The sequence below is a fragment of the Cydia fagiglandana genome, chromosome 10 (assembly GCF_963556715.1).
Source record: "Cydia fagiglandana chromosome 10, ilCydFagi1.1, whole genome shotgun sequence".
NCBI classification, from domain to species: domain Eukaryota; kingdom Metazoa; phylum Arthropoda; class Insecta; order Lepidoptera; family Tortricidae; genus Cydia; species Cydia fagiglandana.
This window is the reverse complement of record NC_085941.1, coordinates 15671210-15696402: the sequence shown is the minus strand read 5'-3', so window position 1 is coordinate 15696402 and position 25193 is coordinate 15671210. Positions and strand designations below refer to the sequence as shown.

Here is a 25193-nt window from a genome sequence, read left to right as displayed (position 1 = left end):
AAATGGCTGTTTAAATATTCGACCTTAGATAGATATTTCCGCTACAGATACGGACCAACCGCCTTAAGCCATTAAAAGTTAAAGACTCACGCTAAAATGCGTGAGCAAATAAAATAGAGCAAAAGCGTGTCGAAGTTTTGCATGTTATGTGTATATTATTTACTCGCTCTCTTTGCTTTGTACCTATTACAATTTCTAGCAACTATTAGTCAGCAGAAGTTGCTAAGCGGGCGAGGTGTTCAAGATTACCTTGACACGCTCTTATTCTCTGAAAAATAAAGCTGACTGGAGAGAATACCTAAGGATACCAACCAGTAGACCAGCGAATTCATATTAGGAAATAATAAACATTATCAGTGAATATATCTTTATTTTATAAATATTCAACACGTTCGCGGAGTAAACAATGGTGCCTTTGAATAAATAAAGCATTTTCATACAGTAGGCATATTCATACATTAACCCTTGAGCGTCAAACGATGAACGCGAATCATGTACTTAAATATTCCAAGACGCAACGAGAACAATAATAAAATCATATTAAATTCATAATCAAAGATAAAACAAATAAGGAGTAGAGCTAGTATAAACGAGCCACACTTGGATAGTTAGTCATTGTAGAGTTAGTTCAGTCCTTGGTAAAACTTGATTTCTATAAACCTTGTTCTTTTATCCCGGAATCTGGGAAGATACTAATTTGTAAGCTGTCAAGTCCAATATTGGTACAAAAGCAGGGTAGTAAATTTGCCATTCGAAATGTCATTTTAGTATCTCGAATATAAAAACAGAGCTTGCTACATTTACACGCTTGCCGAGACTTGGCAAACGTCTACAGTAAGTTCCAAGGCTGTACAAACGCTTGAATACCGTTTAGAGTTTGTGCGGAAAGAGAAGAGTAGTGGAATGTATGGGGCCCAATACTCGACCTCTACAGACTCTGCGCGCTTGCAAGTGCGTTATTGTATTCCGGACAGGTTGTATTGTATTCCTTTGATCTGTGTTCAAAAACCGACACTGGTTCGGATCGTCGATAAGCTTACGCAAGCCAAGCCAAACACCCTCGTTCACACGTTTGTTATTGTGGATGCATGTGGAGACTTAATTGCCAAGAACTTAAGAATAAGAAGAATTATTAGAACACGCCGCCCATGTATGGCGCCGTTGACGCTCAAAGAGTCAAAGTATACAAGTTGCCGTTTCAATCGGGTCTACTCTTGCTTTTACAGGACATACCGACATTGTTAAAAATAAATTGTCTTCCATGTACCCGGAATTAGAGACACTGACATTATTCTAACAAGGCTAAATAAATACATGTACTAAAGAATAGCAAATTCCCCTTTCGTTAAAGACATGTATTGTGGTTTCGAGTTTTAATTGAATTGGCACAAATGTATTGGCATAAATCGATTTGGCCTACATCAAATTGTTGGCAGTCATTTCTCCAAAGTCCCAAAATTTCAGGAACAAGAAAGACAACTTAGATCAAGTTTGAGTATGTCCCTCACATCAAATATCTTTTTTAGACATCAGTCACAGATCTAAGAGGGAAAAGGTCAATAATTCATATCTACAATAAAAAAAAATATGTCAAGATATGCAGTTGATAGTTCAGTAGGTAAGTACTAGTACAGTCGCCATCAGATATATCGGAGCGGCCAAGGTGCTCACAATCATCTGCACACGCCTCTATTGTCAGGGCGTTAGAGTGCGTGTTCAGATATTGTGAACACCTTGGCCGCTCCGATATATCTGATGGCGACTGTACTACTTATGTGTACATAAATGGGTTAGGGTGCTATTCCACCTGTCGAATAATTGATCAAATTTGTACATATTTACATCTCACATTTTGCTTAATGAGAGTGAGACGCAATGCATTTGATAAAAAATTGGTCAGGTGGAATACCACCCTAAGACATGACATTCTTGCCAAAGTAATGTAAACACAATACTGATTGGTTGATATACGCCTCGTATTTTAAGATAATTATAACGATGATGAATAGAATAGAAAGAATGATACATAGAATCATAATTCGTCATTGTACTTTCTTGGATTTTGTAGAACTGCCCGGTGCCTAGCTTTATTAATCCGTTTAACACAATATTAATAATGATTAAACTAAGAAATACAGAAATTACTTTGCTGGTCGTACTTTAGGAAATACGCAAGTGTAAAATTTGATTAGATTATCAAGTTTAGAAACCTAGCTGGTTTTCAGAATGATCGACCTTATCCAGTGTTTGGAGTTAGCAAATTTTTTTTCTAGTATTGCATTCTTACATAACCTGGGTTACAGCCGCTAAAATCGGAGTCACTTTTGTAAATGAGAAACTATCTCTGTCAATTTAATTGGAGTAAAAGCAGGCGCGGTTCACTCGGCGATTTCGTCGCGTCGCTACAAGTACATACGGCAAAACCAGTTTTGGTGTCTAGTAGTAGGTGCCCGCGCAACGGTATGGAACGGATGCCTCCTCGCGGTTGTATCTCTCGTAATAGACGCGTTATAGAGTGGACCTTCTGTACTTAGTACTATTATTTATTATGTGGTAAAAGTGAAAGATGCCCGAAATTTGCGAACGAGGCCCTCTAATATTTAGTGTAGTTTCGTTTGTCAGTAAATTAATGTAAAACCTATATACACTCGTGAAGACGCTCTTGTCTCTCGCAATTCATAATTCCTAAGGGCCACTTGCACCATTCCACCAACCTGGGGTTCCGGTTCAACCTGGAGTTATCATGGTTCAGTCAGCAACAGAAGTTGCTAATCGGGTCAGTAAAATGATCTTGACGCGACTTTATTGTTAAGAGGATAAGGGGCTATTCATAAATTACGTCATTTCAGATTTTCTGGACATCGGATGATGGTAGTATGACGTAGAAGGAAACGGGGTCATTCAAAGCATGTTTTTTGGATGATTTTAAGGGGGGGGGGGGGGGGGCAAAAACGTCAAAAATCGATGACGTAATTTATGGACAGGCCTTAAGATCGTGTCAAGGTAATTTTGAATACCTCGCCCGCGTAGCTCCTTCTGCTGCTGACTGTACAACTGAGTACAGACACCGAGTTAACGGTTTAACCGCTTAACCCCGGATTAGGGGGATGGTGCAAGCGGGCCTGCGGGAGTGCGTGGTGAGTCTAGTTGTCGTCGTCGCTGGCCGACACGGACTTCCTGGACACGGGCGTGTCGGGCCGTGAGGAGCCGCTCCGGGATCCGCTCTTAGAGCGGGAGCGGCTCTTGGAGCGCGAGCGGCTCTTGGACCGGGACCGGCTCTTGGAGCGGGAACGCGATTTCGAACGCGACTTGCTCTTTGATCTGAAATTAAAGAAAGATAACCATTTACTACATAAATATCGTGTTGTCTAGGTCAATAAACGTGTTTTTAACCGACTGTGTAACGTGTTTTTAGCCAGCAACATGCTGAGGTGGGGCCATTTCGTGACACTATATTTTTCTATGTATGTCTATTGTCTGTGTGTTAACGACTAAATTCTATTCTACAAAAGGAGATTAATATTTTTGAAGTGAAAACTTCTTTAGCGGCGCTGAGCACTTTTTGAGGTGGGGAAAAAATTATAAACTCGATTCAGCGTAACGCTGACGTCATGTGTCACGGACTATGTTATTCACCAAAGAACTTCAGTCATAACGTATCATAATCAGGTCAATTATTTAAAACTAGACTTTTACATTAAGCAATAAAGCTCAATGTTCTAATATTGTACGGGCTGAAATATTTTAATTTCATTTTGCGCAAAATATTTTAAATCATGATGAGCATAATGTCCTCTATATGTAAAGTTAGAGTGTATTTCCATTTGTCCCCGCCGAGCACAGATGGGACTAGATACATTCGTATAAACCGTTTCCATCCCAATTGTCCCGGCCTTATACAGGGTGGAAAAATAAGTCGGGCCCTGGAGGGAAACTACCTTAAATCCTTAAGCTGGCTCATTTTACTTAAAAGAGACATTCCTGTATTTTTAAAAAGAAACAAAACTGCATAACAGCAATCACGTAGGGCGGGGACTAATGGGAATACACCAGTTAGCTGTATTTAGTCGGGGGCCTATACCGCGAACTACGAAAATCGAAGTTTCGTATATTACCTATTCGAGCGATAGAGACATAGATAAAGCATCGCTTTCGATATTCTCCGAAAACCTTCAGGCACCTCTGCAGCAAAGGGTGGTATTCCATCTGTCCAATATCTTGGTCCAATGTACAGTCGCCATCAGATATATCTAACTCCCGGACAATAGAGGCGTGTTCAGATATTTGTGAGCACCTTGGCCGGTCCGATATATCTGATGGCGACTGTACATTGCATCTCACTCTCTCATTATGCAAAATGTGAGACGCAAATACACATTCGACCAAGATGACAGATGGAATTACTGCTTACCTTGACCGTGACCTCGAGCCGCTCTTCGACCGTGACTTCGACCGGCTCTTGGACCGCGACTTTGACCGACTCTTAGACCTGCAATTCAAAATATTTCATTTGTTAATGTAAGTAGTATAATTAGAAAAACACATCTACGGATGACCACGATCCTCAGTCATGAGGGAGCGACCACAAAGAGTAAGGTAATTTAAAAAATGTCTTGATGGAAGTATAAAAATCATACGCCAGTGTTCCCAAATGATTAAATGTATCATGTTCATAAAAATATTATTTATTCTTTCCCTCATTGCGTAAATTTAAAAATTATAAATTTTATTTCATTTCATTGGAAAATAAGCATCATGAGTGATGAATGATGATTGTATGTATATCCAACTGTATTATTTATATTTGGCGTGATATAAGTAAATCTAGTTGTCGATTCACGATTCACGATCCACGATTATTACCTTGACCCACTCTTGGACCTCGAACGACTCTTCGATCTCGACCTGCTCTTTGACCTCGACCGGCTCTTCGACCTTGAACCACTCTTCGACCGGGACCGGCTCTTCGATCGGGATCGGCTTTTCGACCGGGACCGGCTCTTCGACCTAGACCGGCTCTTGGAACGGGACCTGCTCTTGGAACGAGAGCGGCTCTTCGATCGTGAGCCAGACTTGGACCGAGAGCGGCTCTTTGAACGGGACCGGCTCTTGGCTGAGCCGGAGCGAGATCGGCTGCGGGATTTCGAACGGCTTTTGGAACGTGACCTGTAGAGAAATAAATTATAGTCAGAAGGAAAATTAATAAAAGTGCATATTTATCTGCCTTTGCGCGAGCGGCGACTGCCTGCGTCCGAGTCAGACTCGGACGTGGAAATGGATTCCTTAGAGACGATTTTAGGCAGCTGTTTTGGCAAAGTTCTAATATAGCATAATAGGGTATTACACTGTATTTAAAATAAATTATTTTACACCATGCATGAAATAAATTAGAAAAACACTGATAGGAGTTATTTTTAAACACAAGTTCTATTTAATAAATCTGATAGAAATATAAAAAGTAGGTGAGTTGACCGTGGCGTCACGATGTAATGTTTCATATAAACTCCATATTAGCAAATCGTTTTGACAGTTCTAAAAAAGTAACTGATTTGACTAGTAGGAAAATACCCTATTGAATTTACCTGTCACTATCACTGTTGGACATAATCCTCTTCCTGCCTCCCTTGGCGGGTGGACTGCGACTGCGAGTGCGCGAGCGGCGACTGCCCGTGTCCGAGTCGGATTCGGTCGTGGAGATGGTTTCCTTGGAGACGATTTTAGGTCGCTGTTTTGGCTAAATTTTAACATAGCTTAGTTGAATTTACCTGTCACTATCACTGTTGGACATGATCCTCTTCCTGCCTCCCTTGGCGGGTGGACTGCGACTGCGACTGCCGCTGCGACTGCGACTGCGCGAGCGGCGACTGCCCGCGTCCGAGTCGGACTCGGACGTGGAGATGGTCTCCTTGGAAACGATCTTGAGCCGCTGTTTGGCGCTGAGCTTCTCGTCCGCCGCTTTAGAAGACTTTTCTCTCTTACCCCCTCTTTCTTTCTGTAAGAATGAAGAAAGGAGTGAAATGTAAGGAAGATAGAATGAGTTACGGTTACCATTCAAAATCGTTTTAGGCATTTAGTTTTGATAAAGTGATTACCACTTTTTATTTTACATTAGGCCGCGTAACATAGTGATAGATACTGTAGCATTTGAGAGCTGAAACAGATATCGCTTTTTGTGGTAACTGGATAGTAGATAGTATAATTCGATGTTTTATCTGATTAAGACTGCATCGAGCAAAATCAGCGAAAAAGGCAGTCACCGTTTAGTGGCTAGCGTCCACATCTCTTGATAATTTTTTTTATAATAAATATCATTATTATCCCAAAGAGTGTGTTTACAACGAATCACCCTTGAAAATTTGAAATCATTTACAATATAATAAATACACTCATGCAAAGTTGTACCTAAAACGAGATGAACGAGTGTCAGCGTTTAGTAAAATTTGTATAAAAATTTCGATGCTCAAGCTATAAAATCGAGTGATTTCGAAAGCCAGATAACTGGACTACAACGAATCAGGCTTTTCCTATTTTTCCTCTTAAAGACAACAGAGAAACTCAATCGTAAACGTAAACTTTCGTAAAATTTCCATACATCCGCCATATCTGTCAAATTCTCCTTTGAATCAGATGCCCGCTGTGGGCCGTCCGGAGCGGACGCGTACTTAAAATCTCCCATTTTGACAGTTCATTTATGACATAAATTCATGTCCGTATACGAATGATGATACCAGTGAAAAACTGTGTTCAAAATAAATAGGGTAAATGAATAATGTCACACGGAGATCAAGAGTCATTAAAATTTTGATTTGTTTTTATTCATAAGTCATAATACTTTAAAAATATAACAAATTATATAAAAAATATACGAACACAACCAAATCAGTGTAATTAGTTTCTTCCTAATTCACTAAAAATGAAAAAAGTTTGAAGATTTGTTTTATCTTATTGGAATAAATTTTCATTGTGCTGGCATTCATATTACGTCATTTTAAAAACATATATGACATAATGTCAATATACTAGATAGACAATTTATCAACAAATTTCTTCACATTTTAACGTAAACAATATAAATTATTAAAATTTTATTTATGAAGACGAAGCAATGTTGTTCACATAATATCAGCAATAAAATTCTTAGTTTCAACCAGTTTTGTTGCTATTCTGAGAGCTATCACGTGCTTTGAAAGTTAATTCAATGATATATCATCAAGAAATTGAAATCAAGACTCGACCTGCAGTCTCAGCGAGTTTTTGTGGCTATATTATCAGTTGAAAGAACGATATTTAAAGCCAATACCGCAGTGGTCTGGTTTACGAGTACCTATATTGGTTCCATGTGACGATTTTTATATAAATGTATCTATCAAATTAACGTGCTTTTATTTCATTGATATTCGGTGCAAAACGATAACTCAGTAACGAAAAATAATTACTTATCAGAAATGCCTTAGGGTTTTTTTCAGTGAACGTTTATTTATAGGTATTTATGAGGTCTTATGTCTTATCAGTGTGGCTTTGGCCTTTGGACATTTTTGTAATGCTTTGTAATAAGGTAGGTGAGGTATCTATATCCCTAATTGTAGTAACCTTTTTTTGAATGAATTACAATTTAATTATTTAAATAAAAATGTGGTCTACAAACATACATATCCGCTCGGTCCGCTAAAATAATTTAAGTGCCCTACATAATAGGTATATTTAAGATTAACAATCAGTAAACATCATTAATTACGCTCAAATGCTTGTTTCAAAGGTATAAAAGTACAATTTGCTAAGTAAACTGTCAATCTACATTAATTATAATAGATAGACTCCTATAGTTCGTTTTTTTTAGCATTAGAAAGAACTCCAAAGAAGGAAGTGTGCATTTCTTATCAGGCTCTTTAATTGTTAATAATTATTGAATTATCTAATGTAGCATGGTCAATACATATAATTTACTTCAAATTATTACCGCTAAAAGTGCCAGATTTGGAACCACAAGCTTACTTCTGCGAAGTTCTTTCTAATGCTAAAAAAAACGGACTATAGAAGTCAGCTTACTGAAGATTATGAACAACATATATTATAAGTACTTTCTAAATAAAATACAATTTGTTTTTCCATGACTCATGTAGGCCGTATTTTACTATAGACCATTTTAAATTGAAGATGAAATTAATTCATGATAAAAGCTAATAAGGCCCGGTAATATTTTCTATTATTCTTGAACTTATGTTCAAGTCAGTGTTCAACTGTCAGTGCAAGTAACAAGGCCCGGTTCCGAACCAACATGGTATGGTTTTTTTATAAAACGTGTATTTTTCAAAAGCGCCGGAATATTTTTATAACTATTTTGGTATATATGAAGAAACATTGATTTGGTCATAATATCCTGATTATTAATATAACTATTTCAGTTAAAATAAAGGTGGGCCTTATATGCTTCACCTGACCTTATTCGTCCACATTTAGATCCTATAGCTATATTTGGTCACTTTGGCCGTCACTCTCCATTTGATGCCGATTGTACTAACCATTAAAAGTACAGTTCATATGTACTTTTACCTGTACTGAAACTTAAGCATTTGAGCGTAATTAAAGATGTTCACTGATTATTAACATTACGTGTTAAAGAACCGTGTCCCGATTTGGGCCATGGTGCGTCCATTAATGAATCGCATACTAACGGATAGAGGTTTACGAGTACATTCAAAGAAAAATAATTATAGGCAACCCAATACTAGTGGCTTAGTATACCAAAAATAAGGGAAGAGGGGAAATGGTCGGCTCCAATCTATGAAGTCCAATCTATGCTATATTTCATGCTTTCTTCATGCTTTTAGCAACTAGGGCAAGTTATATATCATTTTTGTATAATTTAGGGACGAGGAATTCAGTTTTTAAATAATCGTATATAGGTATAACGATTCATACAAATAAACTGATTTTTGCACAATAAATGATAATGATATGTAATTTTAGGACAATTTTGGCCTTTAAAATCACAGTGTGGTGATTTGTACTAAATAAAAAATTGCAAAATCTAGGCCTAGCAACAAGCTCTTATGAATCGTAATTAATCTTAATCTAACTATCAGAACAATTTATTGATGTTAATATTATTCCATAATAAAATTGGATTATTATACATATCAAATTTAACACTAAGAATTTCACAGAAGGATCGTCAAACATTAAAAAGATTGTATAAAAAATACTAGTCTATAATTTCTAGAATAAAATCTAAATGTCAAAAAAATAAAAATAGGCACTCATATATTTTTTCTGAATATTAATTAGTAGCGCGTGGCGGTGATGATTTCTATTCAAATTGAATTATGGCCAAAGTCAAACATTAAAAAAAAAAAACTGAATCTGGCATTTGAAAAGTGTGAATACAATGTTTTAATATTTTACAGATAAATTACAGGTGATAATTTTGTAGATGTGGAAGGTAGAGTTGTGCTAGGCGTGGTAAGCGGGTGCAGATGCAGGAGCAAATAATAGGCACCAAGCGTTCGTTTTCGCACACCGATTTATTGTCCGTTACGACACACAATACACACATCTATCTATCTTTATACAAACAGAAGGAGAAAGAGCGAAAGCCAAATAATAATTACAAAACACAAATTTAACGGGAAAAAGCAACTTAGTATGACAGCCTCGATAACAACGTTCGTATCTAGCTCTCTGCGCCTGCGGGAAGCGGGCACAATACATCGCTGTCAGCGCTGCAGCCGAGGGCGGATCGTTAGACCGTCAAACACGGCGCGCAGCGCTTACAGCTGCTCTAGGATTACTTACACAGAACAGAGCTCATACATGTGAAAATTATCTAATAATAAAATCGGTCGCTCTGTCCGCGGGTAATTTAATATATTTGGGATTTACAATAAACTATACATTCATCCCTACAATTTTACAAATGAAATGGGTTTCTGCCACCATTGCCACCCTATTATAAAGCAGTAGGCTTTTTTACTAATAAGGGATGCCCACCAAATACGCTCATAAGAACGATTTATTCTATAGATATAGGCTATGAATTATCTAATGATATACAGGGTGTAATCGTTAAGTGTAGCCGGGCTATAAATCCGTAAATATAACAGATATCAGAAAATTTCAAATTGATATCGAAAGTGCGTTATCCAATGAGTAAAATTACATTAATATTTTTTTTTAATAAAAGCAGAAATATCCCAAACATTAACTTCAAACCCACCCATACATTTAGTACGACGACTCACCCCTCAAAGAACGTTGGTGTTGTAAGAGATAAATCTGCTTGAGATTCATTATTTGCGATAATAAACTGTAATAAAATAATAAAACTACCGTTTATGAAATAATAAATCTAACATTTATTTTTTAATCACGCCGCAAAGTTAATTTAGAAATATTTAAGGGGGCCCGTCAATGTATCGCACAAGAAGGGCGTCATTTCGAGAAACTACTGTAAACAAAAAATGTACTTCCTTAAAAAATAAGTGTTAGATTTATTATTCCATAAACGGTAGTTTTATTATTTTATTACAGTTTATTATCGCAAATAATGAATCTCAAGCAGTTTTGTCTCTTACAACACCGACGTTCTTTGAGGGTTGAGTCGTCGTACTAAATGTATGGGAGGGTTTGATTGGAAGTTAATGTTTGGGATATTTCTGCATTTATTTAAAAAAAGTTATTAATGTAATTTTACTCATTAGGTAATGCACTTTCGATATCAATTTGAAGTTTTCTGATATCTGTTATATTTACGGAATTGTAGCCTGGCCACACTTAACAATTACACCCTGTATAAGTTAATTCAGGACGCGTCATGGACCAGAACCCATACTATCCGGGACACAGTTCTTTAATATTATGTAGGACTAAAAAGGCCCTCTGTCGGTGCGGGTGACAAGGCCCAGTCCCGGGCCTTATTGAACGTATGAGATGAATTAGTAAATTTAAATATTTTAATATAGGTAGTTATGAGTTATTTGATTTCCCGATAAGTTTTAAGTAAGCATCACTTACTGACTTACAAACGTATAAGTGTAGTACCTGAATTTTATTAGATGTTTTTAAAGCCTTATTATCAACAGAGCTTTAAAAATTAAGTTATAAGTGAAATATAATAAGCGTCTATAGTTGTAAAAAATGTTACAAGACCTATAACTAATGAAGGGATAATTTTAGATAGAGTCCACTTTTTTCGAGTAGGTAAAGTAGACGATTTCTTATATCTTTAATAATAAAACTCCTAGGTTTAATTTGGTCTATGTCTACAAACCGCATACCTACCATCGCACACCACCACACTGTTAACTGACAGTCCATAAACCTTATTACAAAAGGCATAAGGTCTACCGATGGACAGTTAAGAGCGTCGCCGTTTTGTACCTATCTTAATACAAAAGTCAACAACGAAAATAATTAATTACCTAATACGTCACATACCTATGACATGACATGAACAAACAAGGAAAGCTATATATAAAAAGTGTTTTTTCTCTGTCTTCTCACAAAGGAAAGCTTTGACAGTTTAAATTCCTCAAAGAAGGTCAGTAGTTAACACTAAACTCGAAACAGCACCTTTAAAAAAACATTAGGGGTCACTGACCTGTCCCAGTAAATTGAGGTAGTGTGCGTGAGCTGCGTTTGTGTGTGAAATGGGGTAATTTGACAGAATCTGAAAATTTACCCTCCTCGACGCCCTCTTAAGGGATATGTTATGATTTTAGCAATCTATGTATAACACATACATGCTGTTTGTTTTACTAACCTGCAAAATTTTGACAAAATGACGGTATAATGCGAGGAAGAAGAACCTCCAATATTGTGGAACGGTTTAAGAACTTCAGAGAGGGACATTAATGTGTTGGTGCGGGGGTCCCTTTGTTTCACATAAAGTCTTATGTCATAATGTGTTGTTTGTCATATTATCATTAGTCCTAAAACTGACACCGTTAACTTTTCAGGATTTTCGTAAGGTTATCCTATAGACACTACTCACTAGACAGGTTAGGTTAAGCTAGGTTTGTCTTATGCCAATCCTGAAAAGTTACGTGTTTCTGAGAAAAACAAATTATGACTAACGAAAATTCGGAGAAACAATACATTATGACTTAAAACTTTTTGGGAAACAATAGAGACCCGTTGATGCGAGTAACTTGCCTTGTTGCGGCCGCGCTTGTTGGGCGGGCGGTCGCTGTCGGAGCCCGAGGCGCGGTCGCGGCGCTTCTTGCCCTTGCGGTCGCCTTTCTCCTTCTTCTTCTTTTTCTCCCGTCTGAAACACGAAATAAATTATGTAAAATTGGCCAAGCAAAACTTGTCAGTAGAAAAAGGCCGCAAATTTTAAAAATTTACCCGCGAAGGGTTATCGTCCCATAGAAAATTTGAATTTCGCGCCGTTTTCTACTGACAAGATTTGCTTGACCAACTATAGTACATTTTTAATAACTAACAAGGAAAAGGTACCTAAGTTTCCGGCTCCGATTTGATTTATTTTTATATATTATAGAGTAGCCTTAAATAACAGACACGTATTGTTTTAGCTGCCAAAACTCAAGCTATTGGGAGAAAATAACTTCTCCTCATTAGGTCGATCGCTGCCGTTGCCTGAATTAGAAACATACTTGTCCTTATCCTCCCACGGATTGTCGGCGAAGAGCAGTCATTGCTTGATCCACGTTTAAAATCAAACCCAAACAATTATATAGTAAAATACTAACTTCTCCTCATTAGACCGATCGCTGCCGCTGCCCGAATCAGACACATTCATCCGTCCTTCTTTCCATATCTCAAGCGGCATGTCGGCGAAGACCAGGCAATGTTCGATTACGTTTAAACGTTTAAAATCAAACACAAACAATGACATCCTTCTTATAACCCTTAACGACTGAATATTATGTCACAAAGTCAATACTAACTTCTCTTCATTAGGCCGATCGCTGCCGCTGCCCGAATCGCACACATATTCGTCCTTCCTCCTCCCCTGCCTTCCTTCTTCTTCTCAAGCGGCATGTCGGCGAAGAGCAGTCATTGTTCGATGTAGGTTTAAAATCAAACCCAAACAATTATATAATAAGGACAATACTAACTTCTCTTCATTAGGCCGATCGCTGCCGCTGCCCGAATCGGACACATATTCGTCCTTCCTCCTCCCCCTGCCTCCCTTCTTCTTCTTAAGCCACATGTCGGCGAAGAGCAGCCAATGTTCGATTTACTTTTAAAATCAAACCCAAACAATTATATAATAAGGACAATACTAACTTCTCTTCATTAGGCCGATCGCTGCCGCTGCCCGAATCGGACACATATTCGTCCTTCCTCCTCCCCCTGCCTCCCTTCTTCTTCTTAAGCCACATGTCGGCGAAGAGCAGCCAATGTTCGATTTACTTTTAAAATCAAACCCAAACAATTATATAATAAGGACAATACTAACTTCTCTTCATTAGGCCGATCGCTGCCGCTGCCCGAATCGGACACATATTCGTCCTTCCTCCTCCCCCTGCCTCCCTTCTTCTTCTCCTCAAGCGGCATGTCGGCGAAGAGTAAGGCGTTTTTGGTCTTCTCTTTGAACTCTTGTCTCTTCTGTAGTTGCTCGACGGTGCTCTTTTGATGTTGTTCCTCGCGACGGCGGCGCTCTTCTTCCTGGGAGTTAGAATTAGGTTTTGATTTAATGGAGTGACAGATAAAGAGTAGCATAGTAAAAACGTCTGCTTTTACAAAAACAAATTTTTGATCAAGCAAAATTAAGAAATCAGCACCAATACATTGAGATGTACCTAAGGACGGGTCTTACAGGCACTATTGAGAATGGTGCTAGTTCTGCGGTGTCACTCACGAATTCGAGGCAATCGTGCAGACTTAGACATATGTCAGTCCTTAGATATATGTATGTCAATTATTATCAATGCAACGATATGTTTTTACGTAAATTTAGCTTTTTCCTCGTTGGTAGCAAGTATATCTATTATGTATAATGAAAGTTATCTAACACTCCTGCTCGCTTTCTAAGACCTCAACAAAATCTACCTGTTGCTTCCTGAAAGCTTCTCTCTGCTCTCTCTGTCGGTCACGCATGGTGACCTCCTCGTCGTGTTGTCGTCTCGCTCTGGCCACGTGCCATTGCGCTTGAGAGAGCAGGTCGGCGCATGTTCGAGCTTCGGCGGCGGCGGCCGCGGGTTCGTAGCGAGCTCGCTCGGCGCCTTCGCCGCTCTCTGTTGAGGCTAGGCGTTGGAAGTATCTGGAAATAAATAAAATATTATAGAACAATATCTTACACAAATCTATCAAGCCCGACGAATCTAAACGACGATATTACTATATAAATAAATAGTAATGTAACAAATACGTTCACAACTCAGGAACAAGAATTTGTTATAAATACCCGGGACCTCTGCTTGATCTGCTTCCATGCACTTTTGCGGCTCGGTATACAACTAAGTTGTAACATGACGTGCTACTTTCCCGGCTCATAGTAAGGCAACTCTAGGGCAGTGGCGGTACTTCCATACAAGCCCAAAAGCCGGGCTTGCCTTAGTTGCCTTACCGAAATTACGTAGTGATAAGATCAATAATCAATATAGATTATTTTTAAACCGCGCGCCTAATTAACCCGTATTATTAAATTCAAGCTACAGCGCGCGGACCGCGGCGCCAGCGTGTTGCAAATTTTTACCGTGGTGACGCCTCGTCCGCGCGAAAGAAATCAAGAGTAGAATGTTCTAGCTATCCTGCTCGCACTCGTTGGCTTGCAAACGGGCTTGCTTTTTCGTCCCGCTCTAGGCGCTCTTAGCCTACAAACCACCATAGAACGATGTAACTATTTGTTGGTATGTATAGCAATTTTATACGGCGATTTAAGCCTGGCTTTTGGTGTGAAGTTAGCTGCATAAGTTCGCACGGACACGCGTTTACTTCAAGTATATTATTATTTAGTCGAGTCACAAGTAACGAAAGCTTAATTTTATTAAGTGAATTTGAATTAAGTAGAGAATGTGGATTTGTTCGTTTGTTGTGACGTTTATAAGTGTTAACAATTGATGAAGTTGTTCCTTGTGACGGTATGAGATGCGTCCACATGTTACTCAACGAAGGCAAGGTAAAATCGTTAAACTTTGTAGAAAAACGGGATATCATGTCAGCGCCAAAACCGACACCCGACTTGTGTATTCTCAGAAAAGTCAGTCGCATTAAGAGAAAATTTTGTACAGCCGTCACAAAACAAAAGGATTGTTGGTTTACTCCAATTAAGGCGTAATTAGAGTAACAGAGAAAGAAAGTAGACCCTCTGATATGTTTGTAAAATTCTATCTGTGCGCTTTGATAGCTCGCCGCGATACTTACGCTAGCAAATTCATTCATTCATTTGAGTTCAAAGTAAGATTGGACATTTATTACGAAAACATATCTTATGGCTTGCGTTACTCCGAAACCGTAGGCACGCCACTGCTCTAGGGCCGCGTTATCCATTCGATATCAAAGATTAAAGACTAATGGCGTTCATAAACGCGTTACTGGTCTGAATTAGCTATGAATCGTTTGTCTTTTGATTTATGTATTTGTAAGAAAGGGATAATAAAACAATTTAACTAAATCAGGCCCGTAAAGTTTTATGAATAAGGAGGATTATGGCTTACTTGTGTGAGACTTGTAGCTCATGTACCGCTCTAAACACACATCCAACTAGCTCGCCTCCTTAGTGTGAGTGCCGCATCATACAATAGGGCTGTATCGTGTGGTGCGACTCTTCTGGCTCGTAACAAGGCAGCTCTGGCGGCCTTTAGTCAATTGACTCATTCCACGCTTAAGCAAGTTAGTAAGATTTATAATACTTACTTGTGTGACACCTGCAACTCATGTACCGCTCTCAACACTACATCCAAAGAACTCCTCTCATCTTTCAACACATGTGACGCGAGCCTCCTCAGTGTGAGTGCTGCATTGTACAATAGGGCTGTGTCGTGTGGTGCGACTCTCCTGGCTCGTAGTAAGGCAGCCCTGGCGGCCTGCGGTCGGCCGGCGAGGCCGTGCGCGCGCGCGAGCCAGGTAAGCCATTCCACGTCGTGGTGCATGCGGAACTTGCGAATGCAGTTCTCGTACTGGAATAAATATACATTTTTTTTTCAGAGGGCATATTATACATAATGCATATAATATTAATGAATGAATGAATATTTTATTTATTATGTGTAACACATGGACACAATTTTTATTAGTAAAGCTTACAAACTAAGGGGTTAGTAGGTACAGGGTTATATTTTAAAACAAAACAACACTGATGGGGGAATGCAATCCCTGTCCCTACTTGTTACACTGTGAGGGATTGCATTCCCCCATCAGTGTTGTTTTGTTTAGAATGTAATGGAAAATTTGTTTTTTTTTAGCATTAGAAATAAGGTAAACAATCTTGACGTGTCTTTTAATTGAAAAACACATTTTAAAAATAAGTTTCGGCAAATATGAAGGAATTATGAATCTAATACGATCATTTATATTCTTCTGCTTTCATAAGTAATAGTTTTTGATTTTTAAAAAGTGTTTTTCAAATAAAAGACATGTCAAGATCGCTTACCTTCTTGCAAGTTCTTTCTAATGCTAAAAAACGAACTATAAATCTAGGTAAAATACTTACCATTTGTATAGCGTTGATGTATTGCTTCTGTTCCACATAAATGTGAGCGATGTTCATCCAAACATCCGGAAAATCCGCTGTGGCCTCTCGCACTTGAGCGAAGATGTCGCGAGCTTCGTTCACACAACCCTGCACAGAAAAAAAACTGTATTGTTATAGAAAGGCACTTTGGTTTTTTTTTATGTGTATTCAATACCCTAAAATCCTTCCAAAATATTAAAAATCATATTTTATCAAGCGCCAAAAACTAAAATAAGAAGCAATGTAATATTTGGTCACAAACTAAATCTAATAACGCCTTAATAAGTAAAATAGGCTCTGTCTTCACTTTCCATCAGGTGTGATTAGGACCAATCGCCGATCAAACTGATCGGATATATAAAAAAAATTAGAACGAAGGATTTTGGCATTCATTATTGAATTTGGGTCAAATTCAAATCCCCAAATCCTCCGATAATAATATTATAACCGCTGCCTGATTTGTTATGGCTCCTCCATTAACTAGTAATGTGATAACTACCTTATTTGCAAGAACGCAGCCGATGCCATTCGCGGCCCAGATATTCTTGACGTCCACCTTCAGAACTTGTTTGTACATGATATGGTTAAGGCTCGTTTTTGGTTTTCTTCTCTCGGTATTTATGTTCAAAGTGTTTTTAGTCAGGCTATAACTAAATCATGGATATATTAATTACCTTGTGTGCAAGAACGCCGCCGATGCCATTCGCCGCCCTGATATTCTTGACGTCCACCTTCAGAACTTGTTTGTACATGATATGGCAAGTTACGTGGGTAACAAATGCCTGGCCATGCCGCCTCCTCCCGGTACGGGAAGAAGAGGCCGGCCCAAGAAGCGATGGCTTGATGTCGTCAAGGAGGACATGCGTGCCAACGGACTCACTACCAGGGATGCCGAAGATCGGGCAAAGTGGTCACGAAGGAGTCGGAAGGCGGACCCCGGGTCCTCGCGCCCCGCGCGGGGGCACAGCCGGGATTGACGCCAGGATGATGATGATGATGATGGTTAAGGCTCGTTTTTGGTGTTTCTTCTCTCGGTATTCATGTTCAAAGTGTTTTTAGTCAGGCCTTAACTATATCATGGATATATTAGTTACCTTGTGTGCAAGAACGCAGCCGATGCCATTCGCGGCCCAGATATTCTTAACGTCGACTTTCAGAACTTGTTTGTACATGGCCAATGCTCGTTCTTGATGTCGCTTCTCTCGGTCTTTCTCTCTGGATGGTTGATGCAGAGTTTGGAGCCACACGTTACCTGATAACATGACGATGAAATTGAAAACTAAGACATGAAATTAGTAATAAAGTTGATATTATTTTAGACCTAATAAAGGCAAGAAAACCACCACAAATCGGATTAACTGTTTAGTATTGACCTTTTAGCATCTACAGCAGTTTGGGGACAGTTAACCGTCTTCATGCACTAATCGGGTCAAATTAGATTGAACAAAAAACAAAGAGACTCATTTAGACGATTCCAAAACTACGAAAATTGCATAAAAGTTCTTGAACCATCAAAGTAAGCTTTAATCCGTCTAAATAAATGCCAAAAAAAAAATATTTCAGCGTACAATGACCGGTCGCATAGCAGAAATCTTCGGGTGTCCCTTGTGGGTCGGGCGTAGTCAAGATTATTGGAGAAGACGTGGATTGGCCATAGGTAATTTATTTAAGGATCAAACTAATTTATTCTTACACTAATTTTAACTATTTTTAGAGACATTGTGTAGATCCTTGCAATAGACCTTTGATGGACTGTCTTGTAATCTGATGTGATGTCTAGTTGATTTAATGAATCCCAAATCTCACCTAAAGCTATCAGCGAGTAGGCGTCGCTGGCGTTAGAAGAGTTCTGCAGTATCCTCTCGAACTTCTTCTGTCCGGGGCCCCACTCCTGCTGCGCCAAATGCAGGTTCCCGAGCAGCGACCACGTGTCCGGGTGCTCCGTGTTCACTTTTAGGGCTTCTTTGAACCAATCTGAAGCCTCGTAGATCTGACCTTTGTCGCGCGCCATGCAACCTAGTCTGTGAACATTTTGTGGGATTAGTTTGGCAGTTTTAGAAAGATTTTCTGGTAAAAGGGAATTAATTCAGGACGTGAAATCGTAATAAAAAGTATTTTAGTTAAGTAAACATGACAAGTAATCATAAGTAAGTATTAAGTACTCAAGAGCAAAAAATCGCAAATAAAATTAAATGTATATTGACTACCATACCATGTAATGCACATATTACTTTATGGTGAATAAATGAAAATGAAATGAAATGACTATAGATTTTTTCCGATAAAACTTCCTCCTTTTTGGTAGACAATAAAAAGTCATGGACACCACATAAACCAAAAGGAATTTAAGCTTTGGCGTAGTCAGACAAACGTGACACTTTTTCTCATTTAAAACAATACTTTTTTAGAGGTGGCATAAAAACAAACTCTAACTTTTTCTGAATTGGAATATGATTTGAATTTACTTGTTACTCTATTATCGAATAAAATAGCAAATTATTCTGACATTTCGTTCAAGTCTTACCTCAAATAACAATCAATATAATTAGGATGCTCTTTCAGAATGTCCTTATACAGTTTCTCAGCCTTGTTGTACATGCACAGGGCTTCGTTGAGCCTAGCCAGGTTGTATGTAGTAGTCACAGCTATGGACTTGTAATACTGGGCGTCTAAAGTTTCCGCATCTACTTTCTCTCTGAAAACAAAATTAGATTAAATAAAATAAATATCATGGGTTACTTTTACAAAATCTACCTAATCCCTAGTTTTTCAGTTCTCCCAGCCGCATAGCCAATAAGCACTTTTTAATTTTTAGCATTTGATACACAAATTGAACTATATCAAGAAGTCCAGTTGAGGAGTGTTTTTTCATAAGGGTGTATGGTTTTCATAGAGAAATAAGCCCTTTTGAAAAGAGAACTGCTCAGTTACTGTTTTCTATAATGTGATACATTTATTAGTTTGTATTAGTTACAGTTTTCTGTGAACAATCAAGTACCTTTCTAGTGCTTCCTCTAGGAAAGTTTTGGCCTCATGTAGATTGCCTAGCCGGTAGTGAAGGGCCGCTACGTTATTTAATATCTCCGCAGGGATGTCCGCGTTCACTTTCTCTTTCAGGATCTTCATGGCGGTGCTGTACGCGTTCAGGGATCCCTAATAGAAATAATTTAGTGAATATAAGCTAATGATAAATGGCCTAGAGACTTTGCGTCAAAATGGGCCTAAAACCAACAGGTCTATCTACCTAGGGGTTAATATACATGTTTAATTTTTATTTTAAGGGTCAACGCGGACCATATGCGTATGCAACATGGCTCCGGCAGCGGCTTTTACATTTGTAGCTATTTAGTTACATGCGTGTACGCAACAGGTTTGGCGTAACCTTAAATGCTTTTGAAATCATGCGTAATTTAATTCCAAAAAAAACTGCTAACAGTAATTCGGCGTAACACAATAAAAATGGCTGTGATAACTACAATTTTCAGAGATAGGAGAATGACTAAATAAAGGAAGAAATACCTGTAAGTCATTCTGCTCCAATATCTGTGCCAGTTCGATCCAAGCCTCCACATCATCAGGAAACTGTTCGGTGACTTTCTTCAAATGCTGCCGGGCTATGTCCCTCTTGGACTGCGAGGCTGAATTGGCGTAGAGTGAGCCGAGAATCTTCATGGTCTCGTAGTTGCCGGGCTGGGCTTTCAGGACTTTCTCAAAGCATTGGGCGGCCTGTTTTGAAAAGAGATTGTTGTAGTTAAGGCTTTATGGCTAACAATTTAAGGTAGAAAATTAAATGCAAGATCTATAGTCTATATACGAATATGCTATCCGAGAGCTTTAAAACAGATTTTAAAAAAGTTCCGAGATGCGAGGCTAATCAAAGAAACCCCAGTGGGTTTGGAGAAATGGTTGTTCAGGAAATGTCAGGATTTTTAGGATGATCAGGATATTCTATTTTTTCATATGGCAACCCTATTTAAGAGATACCTAAGTCTACTCTAAGTAGGTAGGGGTGTCTTACAAGTCAAAAGTCTACACCTCGACATTGGCAGAGTCCACCTTGCTAAATTTAGCGAGGAGTATAAGCCATAATAAAAAAAAGTAGGGGTGTCTTTGGCTGACATAATACAATGGTAATATTCAATCAAGTTCCTTGCACCAGACAATATCACTTACATTCTCAGTGTCTCCTCTATAGATATACATCTGCCCGAGCCCATAGTGCGGCAGTACGAAGTTGGGCGGCGCGAACTGTGTCGCCTGGTAGTAGTACTGGAAGGCCTGATCGCAGTCGCCCTGCGCGTGGAACGCTCGCGCTAGGTGGTGACATGACTCTGCGCGCATGGCCTCATTCTCTGTGTTGTGGAACGCGTGGAGAGCCAAGTGTTGTACTTTGCTGTAGTCCTGTTATGAAAAAAAATATTTTTATGGGCATTTTTGAGTAAATAAAGTGGGAAAAACTCATTTGAGCAATTTCTTAACTCAGCCCTCAGAACGCCAAAGAAGACAACTGACGTCACACGATAACAACAATGGCTTGCAAAGAACAATCTAAGTAAAAAACTGTTACAACTAGATACAAGTCAATAAAACCTCACCTTCTTGAAAAAGAAGTGGTTCGCCAAATGGTTCAAAACCATAGGGTTCTTAGGGTCTATGGCGTACGCCTTGGACAACATTATCACAGCCATCTTGTTTGACTCATTCTCTTGTAGATTAAGCTTGAGGATGGACAGGCCCACTAACGCGCCCACGCATTGTGGGTCTAACTGTAGGGCTCTTTCAAAAGCCATCCTGTCAATAAATTAGTTTATTTGTATATTATATGACTATAAAACTCCTACAGATTCAAACACAAAATATTCCTTTTCGAGTATTTTCAATTGGAGCAGATTTTAAATACATATTATTAAAATGTGTAATTGTGTATTGCTCATAATTATTAAATGCGAGGTACAGGTTATTTTTTTAAATGTTGCAGTCACAAATATATTTTAATGTAATGTCAAAGAAGATTCAGAACCATAATATAAGTTTCTTACCTAGCTTTTTCTTGGTTATTTAACTTCATAAAGCAATGCCCCATCCCCAACCGCAATGCCGCAGGGCTATCGGGGTTAGTTCTCAGTGCCTTCTTATAGAATGCCAGCGCTCCCCTGTAATCTTTGCGGTTGAAGGCTATGCAGGCTTTGCCAAGAAGAGAGGGAACATTGTTGGGAGACTGGTTCAGTACAAAGTTGAACTGAGCGTCTGCTTGTTCCATTTTGTCTCCTTCAAGCAGACAGAAGTAGGCTCGGCCAAGGAGATGGTTCTGAAAAGTTTAAATGGATTAGTAGAAGGAAATTAGAGAATTAGCAGAGATTTACATATATCAATAAGGTAATTGTTACAACAAAAATACAAATATTTCTAGAAAACAATGAAATATTATGATATCTGATTTTTTTGAAGATAATATATATTTATTTCTATAGTTTTTTAAGTACCATCTATACATGTTGGAGCTAGCTTAGTTTTAAAGCTGTGATACCTCATTAAACTGACTAGATCTTTAAAATTCCACTTAATGGGTCTGTTTATGCCAAGTTCTAATTAAGCACCTTGATATGCAGTTTTTGCCATTCTGTTCATGTGTTCTTTTTTTGTCTTTTTTTGTGGGATTTACAATACATTTTAAAATATGATCAGAATATCTGTGAACTTTCTGTAGTCATTAAAGTTATCTCAATTCTCATGTTAAGGGCCCCCCCACATCTAGCGTCTTTCGAGCGTCGGCGTCTGGTTAGCGCTATGGAAAATGACGTCGCTGCGCAGTTGCGTCGACGTTCAGCCATAGAGTTGTAGACGCCGATGCTCGAAACACGCTAGATGTGGGGAGGCCCTTACAAACTGCTGCAAGGGATATGTATATCTAATCTATCTAATACCTTTACACGAGCAATTCTTGTTTATTTATTTCTTTATTTATATGTATATATATTATGGGGATCTCGGAAACGGCTCTAACGATTTCTATGAAATTTGCTATATGGGGGTTTTTGGGGGCAATAAATCGATCTAGCTAGGTCTTATCTCTGGAAAAATGCGCATTATTGAGTTTTTATAAGCTCGGTCTCCCAGATATTCTACCATTATTTATCAACATAATTATGTGTGCAGTAAGTTTTATTTAAGAGCCAAATGCTTGGAACATAATGCTACAATACATGTGTTAGAAGAACTAAATAGGGCATGTGAAAATAGGTATTGGAGAACAAAGAAAAAGCCCTACTCATTGAAACTTATAATCAATTCTGTAACCTCCCAGTACAATCACATGAGCAATTACCTATGTACTCAATGAATAGTTGGATAAGTAGCTATAATTTATCAAATAATATATATGTTTTTGTACAGGGTTTAGAGACCGCCAAAAAACATGTAAACCAAATAGATTTATATAGGTTATGTAATGATCTCTTAGAAAGTAAGTATAGCTCATTTTATAAGGTGTTTACTGATGGGTCCAAGGAGAAACAAGGATGTGGGGCGGCTTTTTTTGACCCTCAGGTGGATTTCCGGGGAAAGTTTAACGTACAAGCTGATATATCTATTATGCACTGTGAACTTATTGCCATAGCCGAAGCGTTGTCATATGTAGAGTCTATAGACCATAACAAATCTGTAATTCTGTCAGACGCAAGGAGCGCCCTTTCACATTTGGCTCGGTTACCCTCGAGCAGTCGAGGGCTTCCGATAGCCTACACCATCCTTGAATCCATCAACAAACTTCGTACGTTAAATAGGGAAGTGATTGTACAGTGGATACCTTCTCATGTTGGTATCATGGGTAACGAGGAGGCTGACCGAGCAGCAAAACTTGCAATAACCGACGGTATTCCATATCATTGTCTACCAGTACACAGCGAAGTACTAGGTAAAGTTAGGATTAGTTGCAGGCAGATGTGGAGGGAATACTTTGATAAGCGGTCTCTCACTAAAGGAATCTGGTACCGAACAGTTCAATGTCAGCCCCCTCAGGTCCCATGGTTTGACAAAAAGCTAAGCAGGAAACAGGTAGTATCACTCCTCAGACTTCGTTCCGGGCACATTCCATCAAACAAATTCAAGCACCTGATGAAACTAGCGGCTTCACCAAATTGCCAAGAGTGCGATAAAATAGAAGATGTTCACCATGTGTTGATGGAATGTGTCCGTAATGAGGCGCTGAGGAGTGACATGACATTTATAAAAACCACCAACATAGGTAGTTGCAACATCGTCCTGGCATCGCCACTATCAGACGAGGCCAGGTTGATGTGCAAACTATATTTAAATGTGATGTAGTGGTGTAGGTAATACTTCACTACTACATCATTATTATTATTAGATCTCATTACGGGGGTGACATTGTCACTGCGTGACAAAACCCCCTAAAAAAAAAAAAGATTAAAAAAAAAAATGTGTGCAGTACTTACTTGATCATACATGATGATTTTATCTGCCATTGTATACAGCAAAGTGGCTTTTGTGAATAACTCTTTCTTCCTATCTTTGGTTTTCTCCTTATTGGCTTCTTGAACATAGTAAGCAGCGAGCATGTCGAGAGCTCGCATTTGGTCCCTTTCGACATCCCGGTACTCCATGTTGGCGTCCACACGGGACGCCTCCAGGATTTTGAGGAAGTCATCAATCTTCTTTTGTTTGTAATAGGCAAGCTGAATATGGAAAAAAACAACAAATTTTTTTATTTGTTTTTGATAGTTCATACTGATAGAAATCTCATGTATATGTTATAACATTTAGGAGGAATGAATCCCACATTAAAATTGAATAAGTACCCAAATTCATGACCTAGATTACTACAATATTGTAGATTAAATGCTATCAAGATTGGTTATTTAGTGTAAATTAACGATTTAGGTCATTCTTAAATACCACGTAGTTCACTGATGTAAATATACAATGTCCTTTAGTGAACGTTTGATTATTTATAGTGTACGTAGGGCAATAAAAACAGTTTGATTACATGACTTTTAGGTTAGGTTTACTTACCGCAACATTGATCCAAACACTGAGTTGCGAGCGCTCCTGCTGCAGAATACCGAGCACTTCATCTCCAGCCGGTAACTGTTCCGGATCTAATTCAATCACCTGAACGCAAAACACAGGATTGAAAACATTCGCCTTTTAAAAAGAAAGCTACGTTACACTGATCTATCATATTACCTCATCCGTTGTCATTAACGGAATTTCCAACATTTTGCATGTGTTTTCTTCCTGCTCGTCACAAGAATATCACAAACACTGCAACCGGTTACACATAACCAATAATAATGCGATTTACGAAGGCGACGCAACAACCATTTTTGTTTGGCGATGCGATACGAATCGACTCGTCGCGACGAATGGCGGCTGTGGCAAATTGTCACTTTACCGTCAAACGGTGCTCGTTCCAAATGGTTCAAGCCATTTTGTTACATCAATCTATAATAAAATTGAAAAACCTAGGAAAAACGAAAGATTTTTTTATTGTGATCCAAATTATCAAGTAGTAATATAGAAATCAAATTTTAATTCC

The 25193-nt window shown here is 38.6% G+C and overlaps 1 protein-coding gene across 1 annotated transcript; it reads right to left on the bottom strand.

The window, feature by feature from the left end:
• Positions 1 to 350: 350 nt before the first annotated feature.
• LOC134667937 (RNA polymerase-associated protein CTR9 homolog) lies at positions 351 to 25021 on the bottom strand. Its single transcript, XM_063525358.1, has 21 exons — positions 24842 to 25021; positions 24668 to 24766; positions 24091 to 24330; positions 21676 to 21944; positions 21232 to 21427; positions 20810 to 21037; positions 20156 to 20362; positions 19635 to 19789; positions 19161 to 19331; positions 18443 to 18657; positions 17731 to 17888; positions 16616 to 16744; positions 15820 to 16082; positions 14014 to 14224; positions 13421 to 13629; positions 13249 to 13269; positions 12147 to 12262; positions 5766 to 5988; positions 4864 to 5166; positions 4412 to 4489; positions 351 to 3321 (listed from the first exon to the last, which is right to left on the bottom strand). The coding sequence occupies exons 1-21, from the start codon at positions 24872 to 24874 to the stop codon at positions 3144 to 3146; spliced, it is 3702 nt and encodes a 1233-aa protein (XP_063381428.1). The 5' UTR covers positions 24875 to 25021; the 3' UTR covers positions 351 to 3143.
• Positions 25022 to 25193: the final 172 nt, after the last annotated feature.

Coding starts and splice junctions, on each gene's coding strand:
- LOC134667937 (XM_063525358.1), bottom strand. CDS start 24,874: ATGTTGGAAATTCCGTTAATGACAACGGATGAG. Junction 17,889..18,442: donor CTACTCGCTGATAGCTTTAG/GTGAGATTTGGG, acceptor TCATGTTATCAG/GTAACGTGTGGCTCCAAACT. Junction 5,989..12,146: donor GCGCGGCCGCAACAAGGCAA/GTTACTCGCATC, acceptor TCTTACAGAAAG/AAAGAGGGGGTAAGAGAGAA.